This window comes from Furipterus horrens, unplaced genomic scaffold, assembly GCF_987537825.1.
Source record: "Furipterus horrens unplaced genomic scaffold, mFurHor1.1.pri manual_scaffold_10, whole genome shotgun sequence".
Classification (NCBI taxonomy): domain Eukaryota; kingdom Metazoa; phylum Chordata; class Mammalia; order Chiroptera; family Furipteridae; genus Furipterus; species Furipterus horrens.
The window spans coordinates 45,731,072-45,751,405 of NW_028327180.1; the positions used below are offsets into that span (position 1 = coordinate 45,731,072).

At 42.8% G+C, this 20,334-nt stretch overlaps 2 protein-coding genes across 2 annotated transcripts; one reads left to right on the top strand and one right to left on the bottom strand.

The window, feature by feature from the left end:
* Positions 1-5,481: 5,481 nt before the first annotated feature.
* LOC150000000 (olfactory receptor 7C1-like) lies at positions 5,482-6,484 on the bottom strand. The gene is given in 1 exon segment (XM_090288856.1): positions 5,482-6,484. A coding segment is annotated over 1 exon segment (963 nt). The 3' UTR covers positions 5,482-5,521.
* An 8,866-nt stretch (positions 6,485-15,350) lies between these two features.
* Positions 15,351-19,806, top strand: LOC150000001 (olfactory receptor 7A10-like). The gene is made up of 2 exons (XM_090290202.1): positions 15,351-15,459; positions 18,893-19,806. The coding sequence occupies exons 1-2, from the start codon at positions 15,399-15,401 to the stop codon at positions 19,804-19,806; spliced, it is 975 nt and encodes a 324-aa protein (XP_090146328.1). The 5' UTR covers positions 15,351-15,398.
* Positions 19,807-20,334: the final 528 nt, after the last annotated feature.

Consider the following 20,334-nt stretch of genomic DNA (forward strand, 5'->3'; position numbering starts at 1 on the left):
CATGTACTTATAGGAGGAACTCTAGTTGTAGGTCAGGGAGGTGTAGGGCAGGAGCCTGGAGGAGTGCTTGTTTGAGTTGAGTAAATGGGGTTGCTATGGGGAATTTAAGGCTTAGGGGCTCCGAGGGGTCTCCCTTAGCTGCCTCGTAGAGAGGTTTTGCTAGGAGACTGTAGTTAGGGATCCATGAGCGAAGGAAACCCTCCAGTCCCAGGAAGGAGAGGATTTCCTCCTTGTTGGAAGGGGTAGGAATTGAGGAAATAAGTTTCTTTCTGTCTGAAGTAATGGCCTTGAGCCCTGGGGATAGGAGTATGCCGAGGTAGGAGACTGTGGGTGAGGAGAGTTGGACCTTAGTAGGGGAGACTCGATAGCCTTTACTTGCAAGAAAGTTGAGGAGAGAGACGGTGTCATTTTGGGAGGTTTCTAGAGAAGGGCTACAGAGGAGGAGATCATCTACATACTGTAAGACAGTATGTAGATGTATACACTGCCTGACAGTGTAAGGGATTGTAAGTCAGAGGCCAGAGCTTGTCTGAAGAAATGGGGACTATCTCTGAATCCTTGGGGAAGGACTGTCTACGTTAGTTGGCGGGAATGCATAGAGTCAGGATCCGTCCAGGTAAAAGCGAACAGGTCTCAGCAGGAAGGATTTAAGGGAATAGTGAAGAAGGCATCTTTGAGGTCGAGGACAGTAAAGTGAGTGGTAGTGGCCAGAATGTTAGAGAGGATAGTGTAAGGGTTTGGAACTACTGGGGTAATAGAGAGAACTGCCGAATTAATGGCCCTTAGGTCTTGTACTAGACGGTAGGTGCTGTTGGGCTTGACAACGGGGAGGATGGGAGTGTTGTAAGGGGAGTGGATGGCTATTAGGATGCCTGCCTAGAGGAATTTGTAAATAAGAGGTTTGAGTCCCCGGAGGTGGGAGAGGGAAATGGGATACTGCGGTATGGATGGAAAGAGGGAGGGGTCTTTGAGAGAGATAGTGACCGGGATGTGGTGGGTGGCTATAGAGGGATGGTCGATGTCCCAAACTGAGGGGTGTACGACGGCGGGGGAAATGGGGTAAGTGTGGATATGGGGAGTGGAGTCTGGATCGCTGGCCAGCAAAAGGAGAATGTTGGAAGAGCTGGGCGGGGTAAGGGGAAAGAGATGGAGAGTTGTTCTAAACTTGGCTAATATGTCTCTTCCTAGTAATGAGGTTGGGCACTGAGGTATTATGAGAAATTGGTGAATGAATGGTATGTTGTGTAATATACAGGTGACTGGACGGGTGGTGAGGGGAGTAGTCCTGATGCCCGAGACTCCTATAATGGTTGTGCTGGATGGGACTAGTGGCCCAGAGAACTCTGGGAGGGTGGAGAAGGTGGCCCCAGTATCTACCAGGAAAGAGATTCGCTTTCCTGCCACTTGGAGGTCTACCCTAGGCTCGTCGTTGGAAATGGGTACCGGGGCTAGCGGGCCAGGGCCTCCTTAGTCTTCAGTTGCCAGGCCAAGGAAGTCTGCTACAGGTATAGAGGTTTGGGGATTTCCTGGCCCAGTCCCTCTCTGGCAACTGGGGCAGTCAATTCCCCAGTGTCCCTCTAGGTGGCAGTGCGGGCCCGGGCCCGGCGGAGGCCAAGGATTAGGACATTGCTTTGCCCAATGGCCTTCCTGCTTACATTTGAAACATGATCCTGGTGGTTTTGAGGAGGGCCCCTTTGGTCCCTTTATTTTCAAGCCTGGGTGTTGAGTCCCCTGTATGGCTTTAGCTAACATGAGATAATTCTCCTGGTCCCGTTTTTTCTGGTCCTCCTTCTCCTGTTCCTCTCTATTGTGAAAGACCTTGAAGGCCAGGTTAAGAAGTTCCTTTTGGGGGGTTTCAGGGCTATTTTCAAGTTTTTTTAGTTTTTTCCAGATGTCTGGGGCAGATTGGGAAATGAAGTGTGAATGTAAGAGTATAGTTCCTGCTGGAGTAGTAGAGTCTATGCGGGAATATTTTTGTAAGGCCTGGGACAGATGTTCTAGGAACTCTCCTGGATTTTCTTGGGGACATTGAGTTACCTCCTTGATTTTATCATAATTGACTGCCTTATTAGCTAATTTGTTAAGGGCTTGTTGTAGGTAATCTATCATGAGATCTTGGGCTGCCCGATTCTCATGTCCTGCCTGGTAGTTCCAATCGGGATCTATGGTAGGCACCGCGGTCACTCCTAGGGGGTTGGCATTATTGTGGGCGTGAGCCTCATCTACAATTTGTTGGGCAGTGGTCCAGACTCTGTCTTTATTGGAAGGTGAGAGGGAAGAAGTGAGAATGATATGAAGATCGTGCCAGGTGAGGTCGTAGGATTGGGTAAGGTAGCGGAACTCCTTTATGAACGTGTCAGGGTCAGAGGAAAAGGAGCCAAGCCGGCGCTCAATTTGGGCTAAATCCGAGAGCGAGAAGGGGATGGCTACTCGGACTATGCCCTCCGATCCAGCAACTTCCCGAAGTGGGTAGAGGCCGGATTGGGTGGAATGGGGGTCGTCCCTGTGTCGTGGTCTGAGCTGGGGGGTTGAGAGAGGAGGGTCTTGGGTGGAAGTAGGTGGCTCTGACAGGGCTTCGGAGGAACTCGGAGGCGGAAGGTGGGGGGGGGGGTAAGGGCTGAGGTGCCGGTTGGGGAGGAGCAGGATGATCGGTTGGGTCGAAGAGGTCAGTGGAAAGGGGGACGGGGGTTAGAGGGGCTGATGGTGTAGGAGCAGAGGGTTTGGTAGATTTGGCTAGGAGGATTTGGTAGGTTGAACAAGAGGTGCAAAGAGAAGGGCGAGAGCGGAAATAGAAGAAAGCCTGGACATAGGGAATTTCTGAAGCTTTCCCTGTCTAGTGGCAAAAATTATCTAAGTCCCGAAGGATATTAAAGTCAAGTGTGCCATTCTCTGGCCAGTTTGAGTTATTGTCTAGTTTGTATTGTGGTCAGGCCACATTACAGTAGAAAATGAGTTTTTTGGGCTTTAGGTCTGACAATCCTAGCTTATAAAGATTTTTGAGAAGGCACCCTAATGGGGTAGACTTGGAAGGCTGGGACTGAGAGGAACCCATTGTAGAGAAGTCTCAGTGAGGAGTCAGGCATCCCTGAGATCTAACACTGAGACCGCGTAGGTGTAGGCGAAGGGAGCGATAGGGACGGTCGTCACCGGCCCTATTGATCCCAGAATGAGGGATGGACTTGGCCAGGCACCTGGCCTTCCTAGAGTAGGCAAATCAAGTCGTCCAAGAATGGTCTCTCAGTCTCTAGCTGGCGAGAAGGGAAGGAGGGGTGGAAGAGGAATGTAGGGGCTGAGAGCGAGGGAGTAAACCTACCGGAGAACGGGAAGGCGGAGGAAATTGCTAGTCCAGGTGTGGCAGGGGATAGGTTCGGGACAGGGTTGGGTCGCTGGCCAATCTACCCTTACTCCCACCAAGCAGAATCAGGGAGTAAGCCCGAAACAAGCTGCCGCTGTTCGCTGCTTCCCAGGTCCTAAGCTTGGTAGGGGAGAAGGGGATCGTCCAGGCAACTGGCACCCCATCCCGGGTTTCGGCACCAAATGTTAGAAATAGTAAAAACCGAAACCAAGGAAGCTGAGATGCAAGATTTATTAAGAGGAACCTGCCGGGCTGTCTCAAAGGAGAGAACAGCAGCTGGCGTACAGGCTGTCAAGGTTTTAAAGGGAGGGATAGAGGATGACTGGAACAGGGTATTGGGGCACCTAGTGATTGGTTTGGCCTGGGGGTAACGGCAGGAACAATGGGTTGAGTCTGGGGGTAATGGCACGAACAATGGTGGGACCAACGAGGTACTTGGTGTTCTGTTGGGTATGTTGTTCGGGAGAAGGTACTTGGTAATTTATTGGGCATGTTGCTGGGGAGAAGAATAGAATAAGGGAGTAAAAAATTTTCTACCTCCTACTGGTGTTTTGCAAGATTTGAGGAACTTTTCACTGGACTTCTCAATAGTCATTGTTTGTGGTTTTTACTTCCTGCTAATCAACTTATTGGGTGGGGGTTTTTGAGGCTCTTACTGAACCTAAGAAAATTTGTTTCTAAGTGTTTTATTGTATTTGATGCTATTATAAATGGAATTGTTTACTTATTTTTTTTCTTCTTCTCAATAGTTCACTGTTAGCATATAGGAACTGTGAGAAATGTTCACAATAAATCACTGGGACACAGGACTTCAGCAGCGAAGTGAGGCATTTATTCATGAGTCTGCAGAGTCAGGCGCACCGCCAGCCAGGAGCATGTGCGCGTGAAGTAGACAAAGAAAACTGATTTTATACTAATGTGAATAGCTCCCCTTTCCTAATGCAATTAGCTCTCCTTCCCTTCTGCTTCTCCCCTGTTTCTCCATTACTGGTTGTTAGGGATAAAGAAGCAAGCCAGTGCTCTCAAACCAGTAGGAGATAATTAACAGATGAATCATGGAAAAGGGGCCAGGAAATGACATTCTGCAGCTCCTCATACATATCTCTGGGATCAAAAGGAGGAAGATTGTTGTCACCAAACACAGAGAAATGAGAAGATGTAGCTGGATAACTTTGCAAATAAATTAGAGATAGACCTATAACTAGATTACCCTTAGTTAATCACACCCTGAGTTAAGTAGTTAATCGCGTTAGATTTTGAACCCAGATTAACCAATAATGGAGAAACAGAGGAGGAGAAGGGAGGGGGAGCTAATTGTGTTAGGGAGGCGAGCTAATTGCATTACCATAAAACCAGTTTTCTTTGTCTACTTGGTGTGCACATTCTCCTGGCTGAGGGTGTGCCCAACTCTGCAGACTCATGAATAAATGCCTCGCTTTGCTTCTCAAGTCCTGTGTCCTGGTTTTTATTGTGAGCATTTCCCACATGGTTGATCTGGGTTCACAATCTAACATGATTAACCACTTAATTCAGGGTGTGATTAACTAAGGATAATCTAGTTATAGGTCTATCTCAAACTTATTTGCAAAGTTATCTAGCTACATCTTCCCATTTCTCTGTGTTTGGTGATGACAGTCTTCCTCATTTTGATCCCAGAGATATGTGTGAGGAGCTACAGAATGTCATTTCCTGGCCTCTTTTCCACAATTCATCTGTTAATTATCTCCTACTGGTTTGAGAGTCACTTGCTTCTTTATCTCTAGCAGAACTCACCTGATTTTGTGTGTTGGTTTTGTACTCTTCAACTTTACTGAATTTCACATAACCTTAGAAATAATTTCTGTGATTGAGTTTTCAGGTATTTCCAAAATAGGTACACATACCATAACTTCTAGCATATATTTTAAAAGCATAAGATTTATTTTTTAAAAAGTCCAAACCATTCCTGGAGGTAACTTATAAAATGTCAGGTCCTATTCATACAAAGTTAAAATGGCTGGTTAGGAGGTGAAAAAGAGAACTCAAGATATAACCTAAAGAAAAATGGGGAGAACAGTGAAGACCCAAGGAAAGTTTTGCTTTAAAAACATGTAAAATTAGGAAAGATAAAAACAGTGGACAAAGGAAGGCAGGGTTTCAGGTCCTCAGTATCATGTGCCCTGCTGGTCATGACAGTCCTGTAAGAGCTCCACCCCCAAAAGTCCCCATCCTGATTAGGAGTCCCCCCAGAGACTCCTTCATGTCCCTGTTCCTCAGACAGTAGATGAAGGGGTTTAGCATGGGAGTGACCATAGTGTACATCACTGACACCACCATACTTGTCCTAGAGGATGAAGTGGCTGCAGAACTGAGGTAGACCCCAATGCCAGTGCCATAGAACAAGGAGACAACTAACAGGTGAGACCCACAGGTGGAGAAGGCTTTGTACTTGCCCCCAGCTGAGGAAATATTCAGGATTGAGGAAACAATTTGATAATAAGATAAAAGTATGCCATTGAAAGGAATCACGGCCAGAAGGCCAGTTGTAACATACACCACTATGTTATTGACAAGGGTGTCTGAACAGGCAAGTTTCAGGACTTCAGGAAGATCACAAAAAAAGTGTGGGATTTCCATGTTTGTGCAGAAGGACAGCCTCAAGACGGTCAATGTTTCAAGCAGGGAGCCCATGACACTGATGCACCAGGACCCCAGAGCCAGCAGCCCACACAGCCGAGGGTTCATAATGACCGTGTAGTGCAGGGGGTGACAGATGGCCACAAAGCGGTCATAGGCCATCACGGTCAGGAGTAAATTGTCCAAGCATCCAAACACAATGAAAAAAAAAATCTGGCTGAGGCAGCCTGCTTAGCTGATGGCTTTGCTCTGTGTCTGGATGTTCACCAGCATCTTCGGGATGGTGGTGGAGGTGAAGCAGATGTCCGCCAAGGACAGGTTGGAGAGGAAGAAGTACATGGGCATGTGGAGGTGGGAGTCAGAGGCAATGGCCAGCACGATGAGCAGGTTTCCAGTGAATGTAACTAGGTACATGGACAGAAACAGCCCAAAGAGAAGGAACTGAATCTCTGACTTTGCTGAAAAGCCCAGAAGGAGAAATTCTGGAGCATGCGTTTGATTTCCTGATTCCATGAGGACGAAATAACTGCCAGGAAAGAGAAAAAGCAACATCCAATTATCATGACATTGACAGACTAGAAATGTGGTTGCCTTTAATTCCCAGTTAATGAATTAATAAAGTACACCCTTTTCATAATTGCCTTCGGTTAGGTAATTTGAAAGGCTTCCATCCTTTTCTTTGCCGCCACCACTCTCTGGAAATGCATTCTTAGTTCCAAAGCAGTTGTGTCTTTTATAGTCCAGCTACTCATGGACCAGCGGGATCAGCATTACCCATGAGCTTTCAATGCAGAATCCCAGGCCACACTCACACCTGCTACTCCAGAATCTATACTTGAACAAGATCACCAGGAGTTTACTTGTATATTAGTGTTCGGGTATTGTTGGTCTACAGAGAAGGAAAACTCTGATTCCAAAAAACCTCCGCTGCCTTGCGGCATACCTCTTCAGGGGAAAGGCTAAGGGAGTAAACCCCGACAGAAAATCCGGAGCGGGAGTCCCTAAGGCGGTTTGACGTTGTAGTCAACACCGGCAACTCCTGCAGCGCACCTGAACCCAAGCTGTATCGACTCCGTCTTTCCCTTGGACCCTTCAGCTGCGAAGAGAGGGGGGGTCTGTTGCATGGGCAACAGCAGACCCTCCATATCACCCTGCCCAGGCTCTGTAGCTTCAGCGTCATCACAAGATGTCGATTCAACACGGGAGGAGACAGATACCATGTCACTCCCGAGTCGGACTGCACAGCCATTCTCGGCGGTGCAGATAGACTCTTAAGGAGCTACACCATCGTCTCTCGAGACGGACGGCTGCCGACGATTGTTGGTCTAGAACAACTATGGCTTCTAACCCTTCAGTTTTTTCTCTCCTTACTTTTATTTTCCTCTACTCCTTCCCTCAAACCTCATTACTGAACATGTAGCCAAATATAAGAGCTCAGTAATTATGTTTTTGCTGCCATCTATGCAGAGTTACTTTCATACATTGGCATTACCTATTCCAAGCACTGTTTAATTTTTCAATGCAAATATCTACAACTTTCATAATGAGTTTTTCTGTTTACATGCTAATACATTACATTATTTTACATACTTATTTCATGATGCTCTGGTCTGTGTCATTAGAAAATCTGTCAACCATTATACCTTTTTTCTTTTACTTTTCAGTAGGATTTCTTAAAATATAGTTTTAAAAAGTAATATAAACGTGCATGTAAAGCTGATGTTATATTTGGGTTTTTTTTTTTTTTTGTCACATGAGGTAGGCCACTCATCTGAGATCCAGTAATAATGTTTACAGGTTATAGATTTTGTGGGGATGGCAGCAATTTTTCTTATTAAATTCATGTAATAATAAAAATTACAAGAACTCAGGAAATACAGAGAAACAGGCAATTTCAAAAATTTAGTTAGTGACTTGTTAATTGTAGCCACCAAATTAATTTTCATACATTAACCAAGTTGGTACAATAAGCCTGTACTACTGAGAATCTTACTGCTCTTATTATTCAGATGGGATAGGCACTTTTAACTCTGGTCAAGGTTTAATGCTGATATTTTTTCAGAAGACCTTAATACCCGAGCCATGATGTACTATCTCTGCCTCACTCCTCTATCAGTGTGGCTGCTACCATGTGTGATGCCTCTAGCCTACATTAAGAAACACTTTGAGAACCTTAAAATGCTTTTGGATTTCTTGAAGGGAACTGGCTGGAAACATTGCTCCTTTCATCACACAATGTGACTGTTTTATGAGAATGAAGAACATCAATGTCTTTTTTCTTCTTCTTTTCCCTCAGTATCAGAAAGGGTCATATGTCTGTCAAGCAATTTTTTGTTTTAATGTTATGGACACTATGAATCTTGTAATTGATTACTATGCCAGAGACTGCTTGTACACCATATCCATTCTCTTTCTTCCTATTAATAGAACCTGATTATATTTTGTGGTGGTCATGATACCCTATTTTCCACCTTCTCTTGTAATCATGGGTAGTTGGATAGTATGTTAAGTTGGGGAGTGGGAATACCAGGATGCTCTTTAGAAGCCTTGCCTCTTCTATCTCCATTTTGTCTGAAATTTGCACATCACAATGGGACTCCTGCAGGTGACATGTATTGGAAAACCACATTCTGTGGACAGGGGAGCTGAGAGATGAAGTTAACCTTTGTAGCCTGGAGACATGGTGCTGGTTCCCCTTTTCTTATGAGGGAGATACAGTGACCTTTAAGTGGATATGAACACTTTTTATTTTTAGATTTTTTTGTTTATGTAGCCAAATTTTATCCTAACAGCACAGAATCCTTTGTTTTCACTGGAATTCCCAGTAATATCAGGGGCTCAGTTTTGGCAACTATGTATCAATTTGTGGTAGAGAATTTGTTTATTCATGTAATTATTCACCTAGTTTTATCTCTTTTACTTTCTTCTGCCACCATATTTCTCTTATCCAATAGATATAAGGTGTTGTGCTTTGTTTTATGTATTGCATATTGACGTGTTATGTAAATGAGCAAAAGAATAAATAAATAGTATTTTCAAAGGACACTGGGTCCTGGACACTTGGTCTATGACAGCTGTTCTCACACAAGCATTCTCTGGAATCTCCTTATACTCACTCCTGTGCAGATGAGAAAAAGATCCACAGAATGTAAGAAATGTTTCCCAGGTCCATCAGGCACTAGATGGAGAAGAACGAATTCAAACTCACACCTCCCTGACTCCAAGGTAGTGCTTTTCTCACAGTACAAGCCTGCCTCATTCCATCAATGCTTCACAAATAAATAAAAAGAAATGCTGAACTTGAAATAAAGCAGAATCCTGAGAGTTGAGTAGATGTAAGGAAGGGTCAGTTCCTACCGTAGAGGAGAGAGGTCATGGGATTGTGCTTTGAGATAGTAAATGGGAAGAAAGGGGCTGAGAAGGAATAAGTTGCAAGAATGCCCTTCAGAGCTAGAGACACCTAATGTGCAGGATTTTGGATCAATCCCCTTTCACTATCTCATCAACCTGATTGTTTTCCCAAAAGACACAGTTGTTGAAAGTCTTACTTCCCTCCATGACACTTTCCTGTAGTACTCACTCTGGCATCCCCCAATGGCATCACTCAATGGACTTGGCTCTGCTGGTCCTTCCTTCCTTGAACAATTGATGTAGAAAGGGCAATGAATGAGGGTCCGGTGCTGGATTTCCAGAGCAGTTGGACATCTTAGAGAGGCACAGAGAGGACGCTCTTAGTCTGGGGCTGAGGAGCTGCAGGTGAGTCTGCCGAGGGAAGTCCAGAGGATGAGTTCTCAGAGCTCCTCATTAAATAAATTGTTTTATTGTCACTTAATTCTCTAAGCAATTCAGCTCCCTTGAAGCCAAGGGACCATAAATAAAAGGAAACTCTCTGCCAGTTCAGTCCCCATAGGTTCACCCTGGGGGCCAGATACATAGTCCCTTCCTACTGATGAGTCCATTTCCCTAGTGTATTTAACCTCTCATGCAGAATGCATTGAAAGGATCCTGCCATGAGCCTCTGAGCTGTGTGAGTGACACTGAGTGACTCAGAGATATAACTATGTCACCTAACCACATCCATCCCAAACAGGAACCTCCCAGGAACTTGACCTTTACTTCTATTTTGAAAACTAGAGATAGCCCTAGCTGGTTTGGCTCAGTGGACTGAGTGCAGGCCTGCGAACTGAAAGGTCACCAGTTTAATTCCCAGTCAGGGCACATTTCTGGGTTGAGGGCCAGGTTCCCAGTTGGGGGCTCTCAAGAGGCAACCCATTGATGTATCTTTCACACACTGATGTTTCTCTCCCTCTCCTTCTCCCTCCATTCCTCTCTCTAAAAATAAATAAATAAAATATTTTTAAAATCTGGAGATAGATTCTGAAGAAAATTCAGGGGTCATTGTACTTGATGGAGGGTAAAATTTTTTGGCTGCAGAGGTCAAGTTTTCTTTGCACAAGTTCCACAGATCCAGTAATCCAATTTTTTCATCTGGGGTAAATGCATTCACATTTTCAATCTCACATGGGTACATGTTTTATTTTTTCTGGCCAGCTAGGCTATTCTTAGCATTCCTTTACAATGCAACTAAAGAAGAAAAAGCAATTGTAAGTTTATGGCTTGGGTAAAAGTAAACTGATCACATTTTCAGGTGATAAAATTGGCTACCTAAAATGAATTGGAAAGCTGTTGCAACTAAGCAGTCATTTTGGTCAGGCTAGAATAAACAACGAGCAATGTATCACTTTCTTCCCTATTTTTAGCAATAAACTAAGACATAATAGGAAGAAGTCCTATTCAAAATTGTATAAAAATGTAACACACAGAAAAGGGTCTGGCTTATTAAAGGTGCTCAGGAAATGATATGAATAATAACTAATATTAGCACTTACCAAGTGCAGGACCTGTGTTTGTCACTTTTCCTGAATGGCCTCATTTTGTCTCCCTAGAAACAGGTGGGATGAAAGTCAAAGGTGGCTGTGGATGCTTATTAAGTGTGTGAGTAAATGAGTGGGCTTCCTCTGATGTGCAAGTGCTAGCAAGGTGCGCAGGAGGACATTGGGCACTGGGTAAGATTTCAGGGGAAGCCCGAGGTCGCCCAAGGTCACCCAAGGTCACCAGGAGAGAACTAGGAGAGAGGCAGTTCTTGATGAGGAAGGATAGGGCTGTGCAAATGATGTTAGAATGAGCAGAAAGCAAAGGAGATAGTAGGGGGCGGGGGATATAAAGGGACTAAATGGTAATGGGAAAAAAATGCAATGAAGATTTTTTAAGAAAGGAGATACTGAGAGAAATGAGGCTGCGTTTGAACCTGAGGCTTCCTTCTTCATTAGGCTCTTCAACTTTGCTGAACAATTTTGAATCTATAGACATTCCCAGTCTCCTTACTGCTGGCTAGAAATGTCTCATTCTTAACATTTAGAGAACAAGCATAAATTACATTTCCTTAGAATTACTTATAATTTGTCTTTAACTTGGACTATTTAAATTACTGTGAACTCCCTACACACATCATACCATTCACAAAAAATTAACTTGGACAGGATCTTATATATGAATGAAAAATGTGGCGGTCTTCTGATTAAATACCTAAATGGTTTTTCAGCATGTTTAACAAAATGTCTATGCACTAATTGATCCTACAGTCACTTTCGTTTGCCTACCTAATTGTACCTCCTTGTCCTTACAAACAGACCTCTAATATTATTTAAACTGGCTACCACTTGCTCATGCCACACCAATATATTCATACCACCCTAACATGCTCGTACCAAACCAGCAAACTCAGGATGGTAGACTCCCAACAACAGCCCCGGGGGGAACCACAATATCTGTACCCATAATATTAGATGATATTGCTGTCCCATCCCATCTATCATTCTTATCATTTCTGAGATTTTTCAGCCCAGTTGCCGACTGCCAGCTCTTGCCTCTCTTTGCCTAGAAGATTTATCTGACCAACAGAACCCTCTCTGCCCACTTGTGTGGTTATCTGAGAGGTGCAGTGAAACACTACTCACAGCCTCTGCAGTGGAATTTTGTACTCACCGTAGCTGCTCCAGACTTGGCCTTTAGAAATTAGTGAAGATTTTACCTGAGATATTGTAAACTGGTATGGTGGCCTGGCTTCTTCCCATGTTCCTCCCATCTCTGTCTCCTGTTAGACTCACTTCACTTTCCTTAGACCTCAAGCTATTTTGTTGATCTGTGACCTCAGCTCTCTCAAGGCTCAAGAAAAGTTATGATTTCATTGATTATTTGCCTTTTCTTGTTAGGATGGGAGAGCTGTGCTTTCCAGGTTTATATATTCTAAGCCAAAACTAGAATTTTCAACTTTCTATAAGGGATTTAGAAGGATAGGAAGAAAAAGAGAGAGACAAAGAGAATATGAGGATTTCTTTCATGTCTAGTAGAAGGTATAGTACAAGTAAGTCTTCACATCCAAATCTACTTGATTCTTGAATTTTGGAAATTGAAGACTATTGGAATTCAGGAAGCAAGGTATACATATAAACATTTGGAGTATTATTCTTATGGTTTTGCATTCAAACCAATGGAAACTAAAATAGAGTCACCAGTTACATTAAAAATATCTTTAAAATCTTCGGCTCTGTGTTTATTTTAGAGGTTTAAATTTCCATATACAGGTCATCTGGTGATATAAGCTTGAATACACCTTTATCCTACAGTGTCCATCCAGCAGGTAGTTAAAAAATAATTATCATTAAGAATCACAGAAAGGAATGTATTAGTCAGTTTGGTAACAAGCAATTTTCAACATCACAGTGGTTTAAAATAACAAAAGTTTCTTTCTCATCACAGTATATGGAGGCTGCAGAGGGTCTGTGACTCTGCTCAGTTCTTCTCTGCCCAGTGGAGTCTTCATCCTGGAACCCTGGCTGATGGAACAGCTCCCGTGTGAAAGGTCCATTCACATGACAGAGGGAAAAAGGAAGAAAAAAGGTGGATCTTACATTGCCTCTTACAGCTTCTTCTTAGGCATTCTCTGCACACATTCTATCCATCAAAGCATGTCACATGTCGAAATCAGAGGTAAACGGCAGGGATACATACACACTCATCCCTTTTGAGGTACATTCAAGACTCAAAACAATGGGTGGGGATGTACAGATCTCTGGAGGGAATGAGGCAATGAATCAGTAATTAAAAAAAAAAAAAGGAAACAAGTTCTACTTGGAGCGGAAACAGACACACAAGCACCAAAGGTTTGCGAGATGTATGCTGTAGACTTGCAACAAGGAACATAAAAAGAGATGGAATAGTTTGATTCACCAAGAAACATCAACTTTGCGGATATTCCCAGGAGTGAAACAGCTTGAAGAGTCTACAAAGTCTTACCGTGGCCATTTGGAGCCAGCATGAGAGGGTCAGAGGATGTATCACTGAGCTCAGCACAGCACAGATAGGTGGCCTCTCAAGCACTCTGCTCCCTGAGAGCGGCCCTGTGAACAGGTCCACCTTCAAGGTTACAACTCTCTCTCTCCCAGGAGAAGGGCCATGCTGGACTCACTTTCTGTCCCTGCCAGTCCTCTGGTCTCACAATGAGCTTAGTAAATGTAGAACTGGGACATAGTCACAGCTACTGCTATAGATTGAGCATCTTCTCTGTGCCAGTAATTTCTCATCAGCTCTAAGATATGACTAACTTCTCACACCAACTCCATAACATAGATGGAAATTACCTATTTATACAATAGGAAAGGAACCAAAGACCTGAAAGTTTCATTTCCTATCATGAGAGAAATATTCAAGAAGCATATGTGAACTTGAGTATTCATGAGCTGAACTACTGAGTTCAACGTGTTACAGCCTAAGGCCAGACCTGAGGTGTGTGAGAATGCTCTAGTTGAGGAAGGCCAAAATCTGCTTGCTCCGGAATCTAACACACAGGACAACAGCCTTGGCACTCAGAGTGGTCTCAGACCAGGACGTACAACATCAGTATTAACTAGGAGCTGGTTACAAACGCAGAATCTCTGGGTCACCCTAGGCCTGCCAATCAAAATCTACATCTGAACAAGATCCCGAATTCATATACATGTTGCTGCTGAAGAAGTTCTTGTTCTGAATGCTATTTCTCATCTCTACTGGATACTTCTTCATGGTGGGGTCATCCAATGTATTGTAAGATGTTGAGAGGTTCTCTGCCCTCAGTTCACTAGGTGCGAGTAGCACTTCCCTAGTGGTGACAACAGAAATTTCTCCATACATTGTCAAATGTTCCCTGGTGGTAAAACCACTCCAGTTGAGACTCCAGTTGAGGCCTGGACTAGAAGCATCTTGAGGGAGTTCCAAACAAAGCCTATCCCTTTCTCAGTTCATAACTTACGGCAGATGCTTCACCCTCTAAGCCTCATGTCTGTAAACATAGAATTGGTTTCATAGTGGTACTGACCACACAGAATGGACATTTGTAAAAAGGAAATAAGACAATCCATATAAGACAATTTAAGCTCAGTTTACAGTGCATAAAAAGATCTAAATGTATCTTATAATTAAACATTTTTAATAGAAGGAATAAATGATAGCTCCAAATTAGAGTTATAAGCATGCACATCCTAATTGATTTGTCAGAAGTCAGATACATTCAATAATTATAGAAGAAAAAGAATTAAGCCCTGGCTGCTGTGGCTCAGTGGATTGAGCGTTGGCCTGCGAGCCAAGTGTCACTGGTTCAATTCCCAGTTAGGGCACATGACTAGCTTGCATATCAGGACCCCAGTTGGGGGTGCGAGTGAGAGGCAACCACACAGTGATGTTTCTCTCCCTCTCTTTCTCCTTTCCCCTCTCTCTAAAAATAAAAAATAAAAAATAAATAAATTATTTTAAAAAATAGTGATATGTTTACTTTTAAAAAAAAGAATTATAGTAACATTTATTTTGTGGCAAAGGAATACACCTCTCTCTCTTGTTGAAGAGGGGTTAGCAATTTTCTGAAGATACCAGGAGTTGTTCCCACCAGAAGTCAATACTGTGGAAGCCCATGTCAAGACAGACTCCATGGTGGTAGATATGAAGAAAATATTAACTCAAGGTTAGTATAGGTTCATGATGAGACCTCTGGAAGGCAGATGAGTTCATAGAGAAGGAATAATAAAAACTGGATTCACCTGACTTCTAATATGATCTACAGAGAACAGTGAGTCAGCAGGAAATTTTGCCTTTCTTTCCAGACCAGTGTCCCATGGGGAAATAATGTGCTCAGAGGTGAGAGTAACCATGGAAACAGTGCCTAATGAGCAGATAAAGGGAGCTGAAAATCTCTTCCTGGTTGCAGACCCAGAGGGCGTGCACCTTCAACTGGACAGAACATGATTGTTGCTTTTGGATTCCTAAGTCTGGTTGGGGACCAACACTTTACTCCTTCCTGCTGTCTTGGCTGGGGACAGACCTTTGGTCTCCATCATTAATGATCCAGGGAGAAATTCAGACTTTCACACAAAGTATTTCCACTCAGAGTCCGCATCTAGGTGAGTCTGAAAGCTCGGTAGCTACTTCAGGAAAGATTTCCAGAGATTGGAACCTGAGAACTTCTACTTGAAGTCACCTGAAAGCCAAATCAGCCTAACCCCTAGCCGAGAGACTGCCATGTTTGTGTGCTACACTGACTAATTAATTTTTAAAAAATATGCTTTATTGTTTATGCTGTTACAGTTGTCCCAATTTCTTTTCCCTTTGTTCCCCTCCACCCAGTGACTCCTCTCCCTCCAGCTGCCTCCCACCTTAGTGACTAATTAATTTTTAATTAATTTATTTAATATATTACAAAGAGAAGTGTCTGTTGGACTCAGCAACACAAGAGTAATTGTTGACAATTAAGTGATAAGAATGAAAGTCCAGTTGGATGAGATGGAGGAAGGAAGTGAAGGCATAAAGTATTTTAATCAAATTAGAACATATTAGAGGAGTTTTGCAGTTAAGGGGAGTAAAAAAATAGAGTAACAGAGGGCATTTCCCCAACTTTTTAAGACAGGATTATTTGAGCCTGTTTTGTATTTATTAGAAAGGTCCAGACCCATGGATATTACCTTGCAACAGCAGTTCCTGGGATATACATTTCACAGTACCATTGCTTACATTGGGTGCTCACATGTGTCAGGGAGAAGGCCCTGGCTGTATATGGCCAAGGATTCAGGATCCAGGATGGAGTTGGGCCAACTTCCAGGGAGTGACCTCCAGATAGCTGATTCAGCAGCTGAGTTCCTGTGCTGACACAGCAGCTATTGTATAACCACTGATGTAACTACTTCTGGTGACTGAGGTAATTCTGGGCTGGAAGTCACCTTTGTGTAACAAGTGTATACAAGCCCATGGCACTGTAGAGTAGGCACGAGAGTGTACCCGCCAGCACTCTTAGCCATGCCGCTTCAATAATGCATGCAAAAGCTCCCCAAGGCTCCGTAGAAGTTTTTCTTCCCCACTGGACCAGAGCCACCTCGCTATTCAGGGTCTCAGACCCGACAACATGAAAAATTGTATTTAATATGCTAGTGAGCATCACGTTGCAGTACTTTATTACCAGGAGGTGGGGAAGCAATGGAGACATTTGAGTGGTAGGAGAAAAAAATCAGCCAAATCTCATCACCTGTGATAACCATTCATTTAGTAACAGGGAGGAACTGTGCTAAGCTTTTAAGGGAGAAAGTTAACTTGCAATGATTAATTTAGAATGATTCCATTGTGTCTCCAAGTTCAAGCAGCTAACGTGTGGTAGGTAGATCAAGGTTCGAAACTGAGATTTGGTTTTCTGATTCAGGAGTTTTGCTTCTAAAATCACTTAGAAAAGTCTCATCAATGATCTTTTTAATATCCTCATATTGTTATACATTGTATATTTTCTGTTGTAAATTATGTGTTTATTCCCTTGGCTTATTTGTCTAGTGGATGTTCAATCAGGAATATGTCTTGACATCACAAAGACAGCACTCTTTTCTCTTTTGGGTGAATTGGTTTTTGCTGTTTTATTAGCTATTCTGGCCACCACCGGGAGAGAACTGGGGCTGGAATGCTGCCAGAACCAAGGAGCTTTGTCCTCATCTCAGTCGCTCAGGGGCCCTCTGAACTCTTAGATTCTGTTTTTCTCCTTGTCTATTTCTTTCCTCTCTCACTTTTTTCCCAAATTCTTCTTAATTTTTTTAATACAGGGCACAAAAATTATCTTATTAAAATGAGTCCTATGTTTACATGTTCATGGGAGGCTTACCAACTTGAATTTGGGAACCATTTCTACATTCTTTATGGTAAAGATAATTTGATGTTAACAACTTGCCTTACTTATATCATTCTTTTCCTAATTATTGGAGCTGTAAGTGAGAAGAGCAGGGAGTAACAGGGCACAGGAGGTCACAGTGTGCTGTGTGTGTGTTGTGTGTTTGTGTGCACAGACTGATATTTTGTGGGGCATGAGCAGTTCTCTGGGCAGTGGTATCTAAGCCCTTTAAAAACAGACACTACACTCCTTTTTAAAAGAAGATTTTATTTATTTATTTTTGGAGAGAGGGGAAGGGAGGGAGAAAGAGAAGGACAGAAACATCCATGTGGTTGCCTCTTACATGCCCCCAACTGAGGACCTGGCCACAACCCAGGCCTGTGCCCTGATTGGGAATCAAACCAGTGACCCTGTGGTTTGCAGGCTGGCGCTCAATCTACTGAGCCACACCAGTCAGGAGACACTACGATCTTAACCAACAGATAGAAATAAAGAAAAAAAGATTTCTATTCACAGGAATCCTTTGAAATGAAATTTAAAATGAAAAGATACTACATGTAGGTGAGCAATCGCCTGTGTCTTGATTTCAGCAGCAGCGGCGAGGCCGCCTTGCTCCTCCACATTCTCTGACATCTTCTCTCATCGCTCTCCCTCTTGCTCATTCCCCTTCACACTCCGGCTTTCCAAGAACCATATGATTTCACTCATACATGGGACATAAAACTGAAAGCAATAAATGAACAAACAAGAAAAACTAAAACTCTGACATAGAGACAACAATATGGCTGTTATCAGAGGGGGAGGGGGTTGGGAGGATAGTAAAGGGTAAAGGGAGTCATGTATATGGTGACAGAAGAAGATTTGGCTTTGGGTGGTGGGCACACAATGCAGTAAACAGATGATGTGTCATAGAATTATGCAAGAAACCCATATAATTTTCTTTGATTTGTTTTTAAATTAAATTTATTTGGGTGACATTAGTTAATATAATTTCATTAACCTATGTCACTCAAATAAATTTAATTAATAAAAGAGCCTTGAGTATCTGAAACAAATGCCATCCTCAGAGTCTTTGCACCAATTCTTTCCACAACAGGGCAGACACTTTCCCCAGATAACTACATGGCTCCCACTCTGTCTTCCTCTTGGACCCTGTTCAAATGTCACCTTGTTTGCAGGGATTCCTGGCTCTCAGTAAAATATAACACTCCATCTACTCTATTTTATACCTGCTTTTTTTTTTCATAGCATCTGTCATCATCTGACATAGCATATGTTTTTATATTTATTATTTTATATTCTTTCTCCATCATTGGATTACAGTAAACTTTGTTTCTTAGCATTCTATACTCTTACCCTAGAAGATGGTCAGTACTCAACATAAATTCCTTAAGTGCATCAAAGACTTTTGCATTAAGACTGTACATTACATGACCTCTTGGGGAACAGGCTGAGTGTGGGACAAGAATTCTTAATCACAGTTGTCACAGCGGATCCCATAAAGGTCATATGCTCAATATAAAAATAAATATGTAATTTCTTGACTGAAAAACATCAATTCTAGCATTTCACTATGTTAATACCTACATGTGTAAAAATTAATCATTTTATTTTTCTTCTTAGTTGTGAGAACAACCACATGGTACGAGGCAATGATTCACACATTTCAGAATTCCTTCTCCTGGGACTATCAGAGGAACTAGACCTGCAGCCCCTGCTATTCGGGCTGTTCCTCTCCATGTACCTGACCACTGTGTTTGGAAACCTGCTCATCATTCTAGCTGTCAGCTCAGGCTCCCACCTCCACACACCTATGTATTTCTTCCTCTCCAACCTGTCCTTGGTAGACATCTGTTTCACTTCCACCACCATCCCAAAGATGCTGGTGAATATCCAGACACAGAGCAAAGTCATTACCTATGCAGGCTGCATCACACAGACATATTTTTTCATACTCTTTGCAGGGTTGGATGTTTTTCTCTTAACTGTGATGGCCTATGACCGGTATGTGGCCATCTGCCGCCCTCTGCACTACATGGTCATCATGACCCCCAGGCTCTGTGGACTGCTGGTTCTGATGTCTTGGATTACATGCATCCTGAATTCCTTGTTAGAAAGCTTAATGGTGCTGCAGCTGTCCTTCTGTACAGACATGGAAATCCCCCACTTTTTCTGTGAACTCAAACAGGTGGTTCAACTTGCCTGTTCTGACACCTTTTTTAATAATGTCGTCATGTATCTTGGAGTTGGTCTGTTGGGTGGCTGTCCCCTGGCTGGGATCCTTTACTCTTACTCTAAGATAGTGTCCTCCATACACAGAATGTCGTCATCTCAGGGGAAGCATAAAGCATTTTCTACCTGTGCATCTCATCTCTCGGTCGTCTCTTTATTTTATTGTACAAGCGCAGGAGTGTACTTTAGCTCTGCTCCTACCCACAACTCACTCTCAAATGCCACAGCCTCAGTGATGTACACTGTCATCACACCCATGCTGAACCCCTTCATCTACAGTCTCAGGAATGAAGACATAAAGAGGGCTCTTAGAAGATTCTTTGGGATGGCAGCTCTAAAAAGACCAATCATCCTTGGGCTGAAAATGTGTTCATGATTGCAAAACATTAGAGCCAGAAATGGCTATTCTTTGATCAAATTGGAAAAAGCACTTGCTCCTTCTGTTTAGTGCCTGGATTGTCCATTTCTTTGATTTGACATTTTCTTTACAATTTAATCACTTTTTTAAGCTTTCTGCTCTGTCTGATACATGGACAGTTTTTCATTTTTAAATTTTCCTACTCTCCCCAAGTTTCCCCAAAACTTGGATGAGATATTTGGAAATTTCCATTTCTTTTATAGGACAAATTGGATTTGTTAAAAATATTTTTCTCTTAAATGACATCTAACTTCCCAAGTAAATTTTCTGTAGTATTCCTGAAAGAATGGTCATGAGTTGTATTACTCACATGGAAAAAAAGCTACACTTGGCAACTAAGGGCACTTATACAATTTTATTACAGAAGAAAATTCAAAAACAAAGTTATCACTTAGGGTCTGTCATTGTTTTCTACATCATTATCACTACCTTAACTGCTCTTTCTGATAATATCAACTCTATCATGCTGTTGAGTTTTATAACTAG

Bases quoted from the DNA above. Each gene is read 5' to 3' on its own strand.
- LOC150000001 (XM_090290202.1), top strand. From the start codon at position 15,399: ATGATCCAGGGAGAAATTCAGACTTTCACACAAAGTATTTCCACTCAG. The intron at 15,460-18,892 runs GTGAGTCTGAAA...TGGGACTATCAG, and splicing joins CACTCAGAGTCCGCATCTAG to AGGAACTAGACCTGCAGCCC.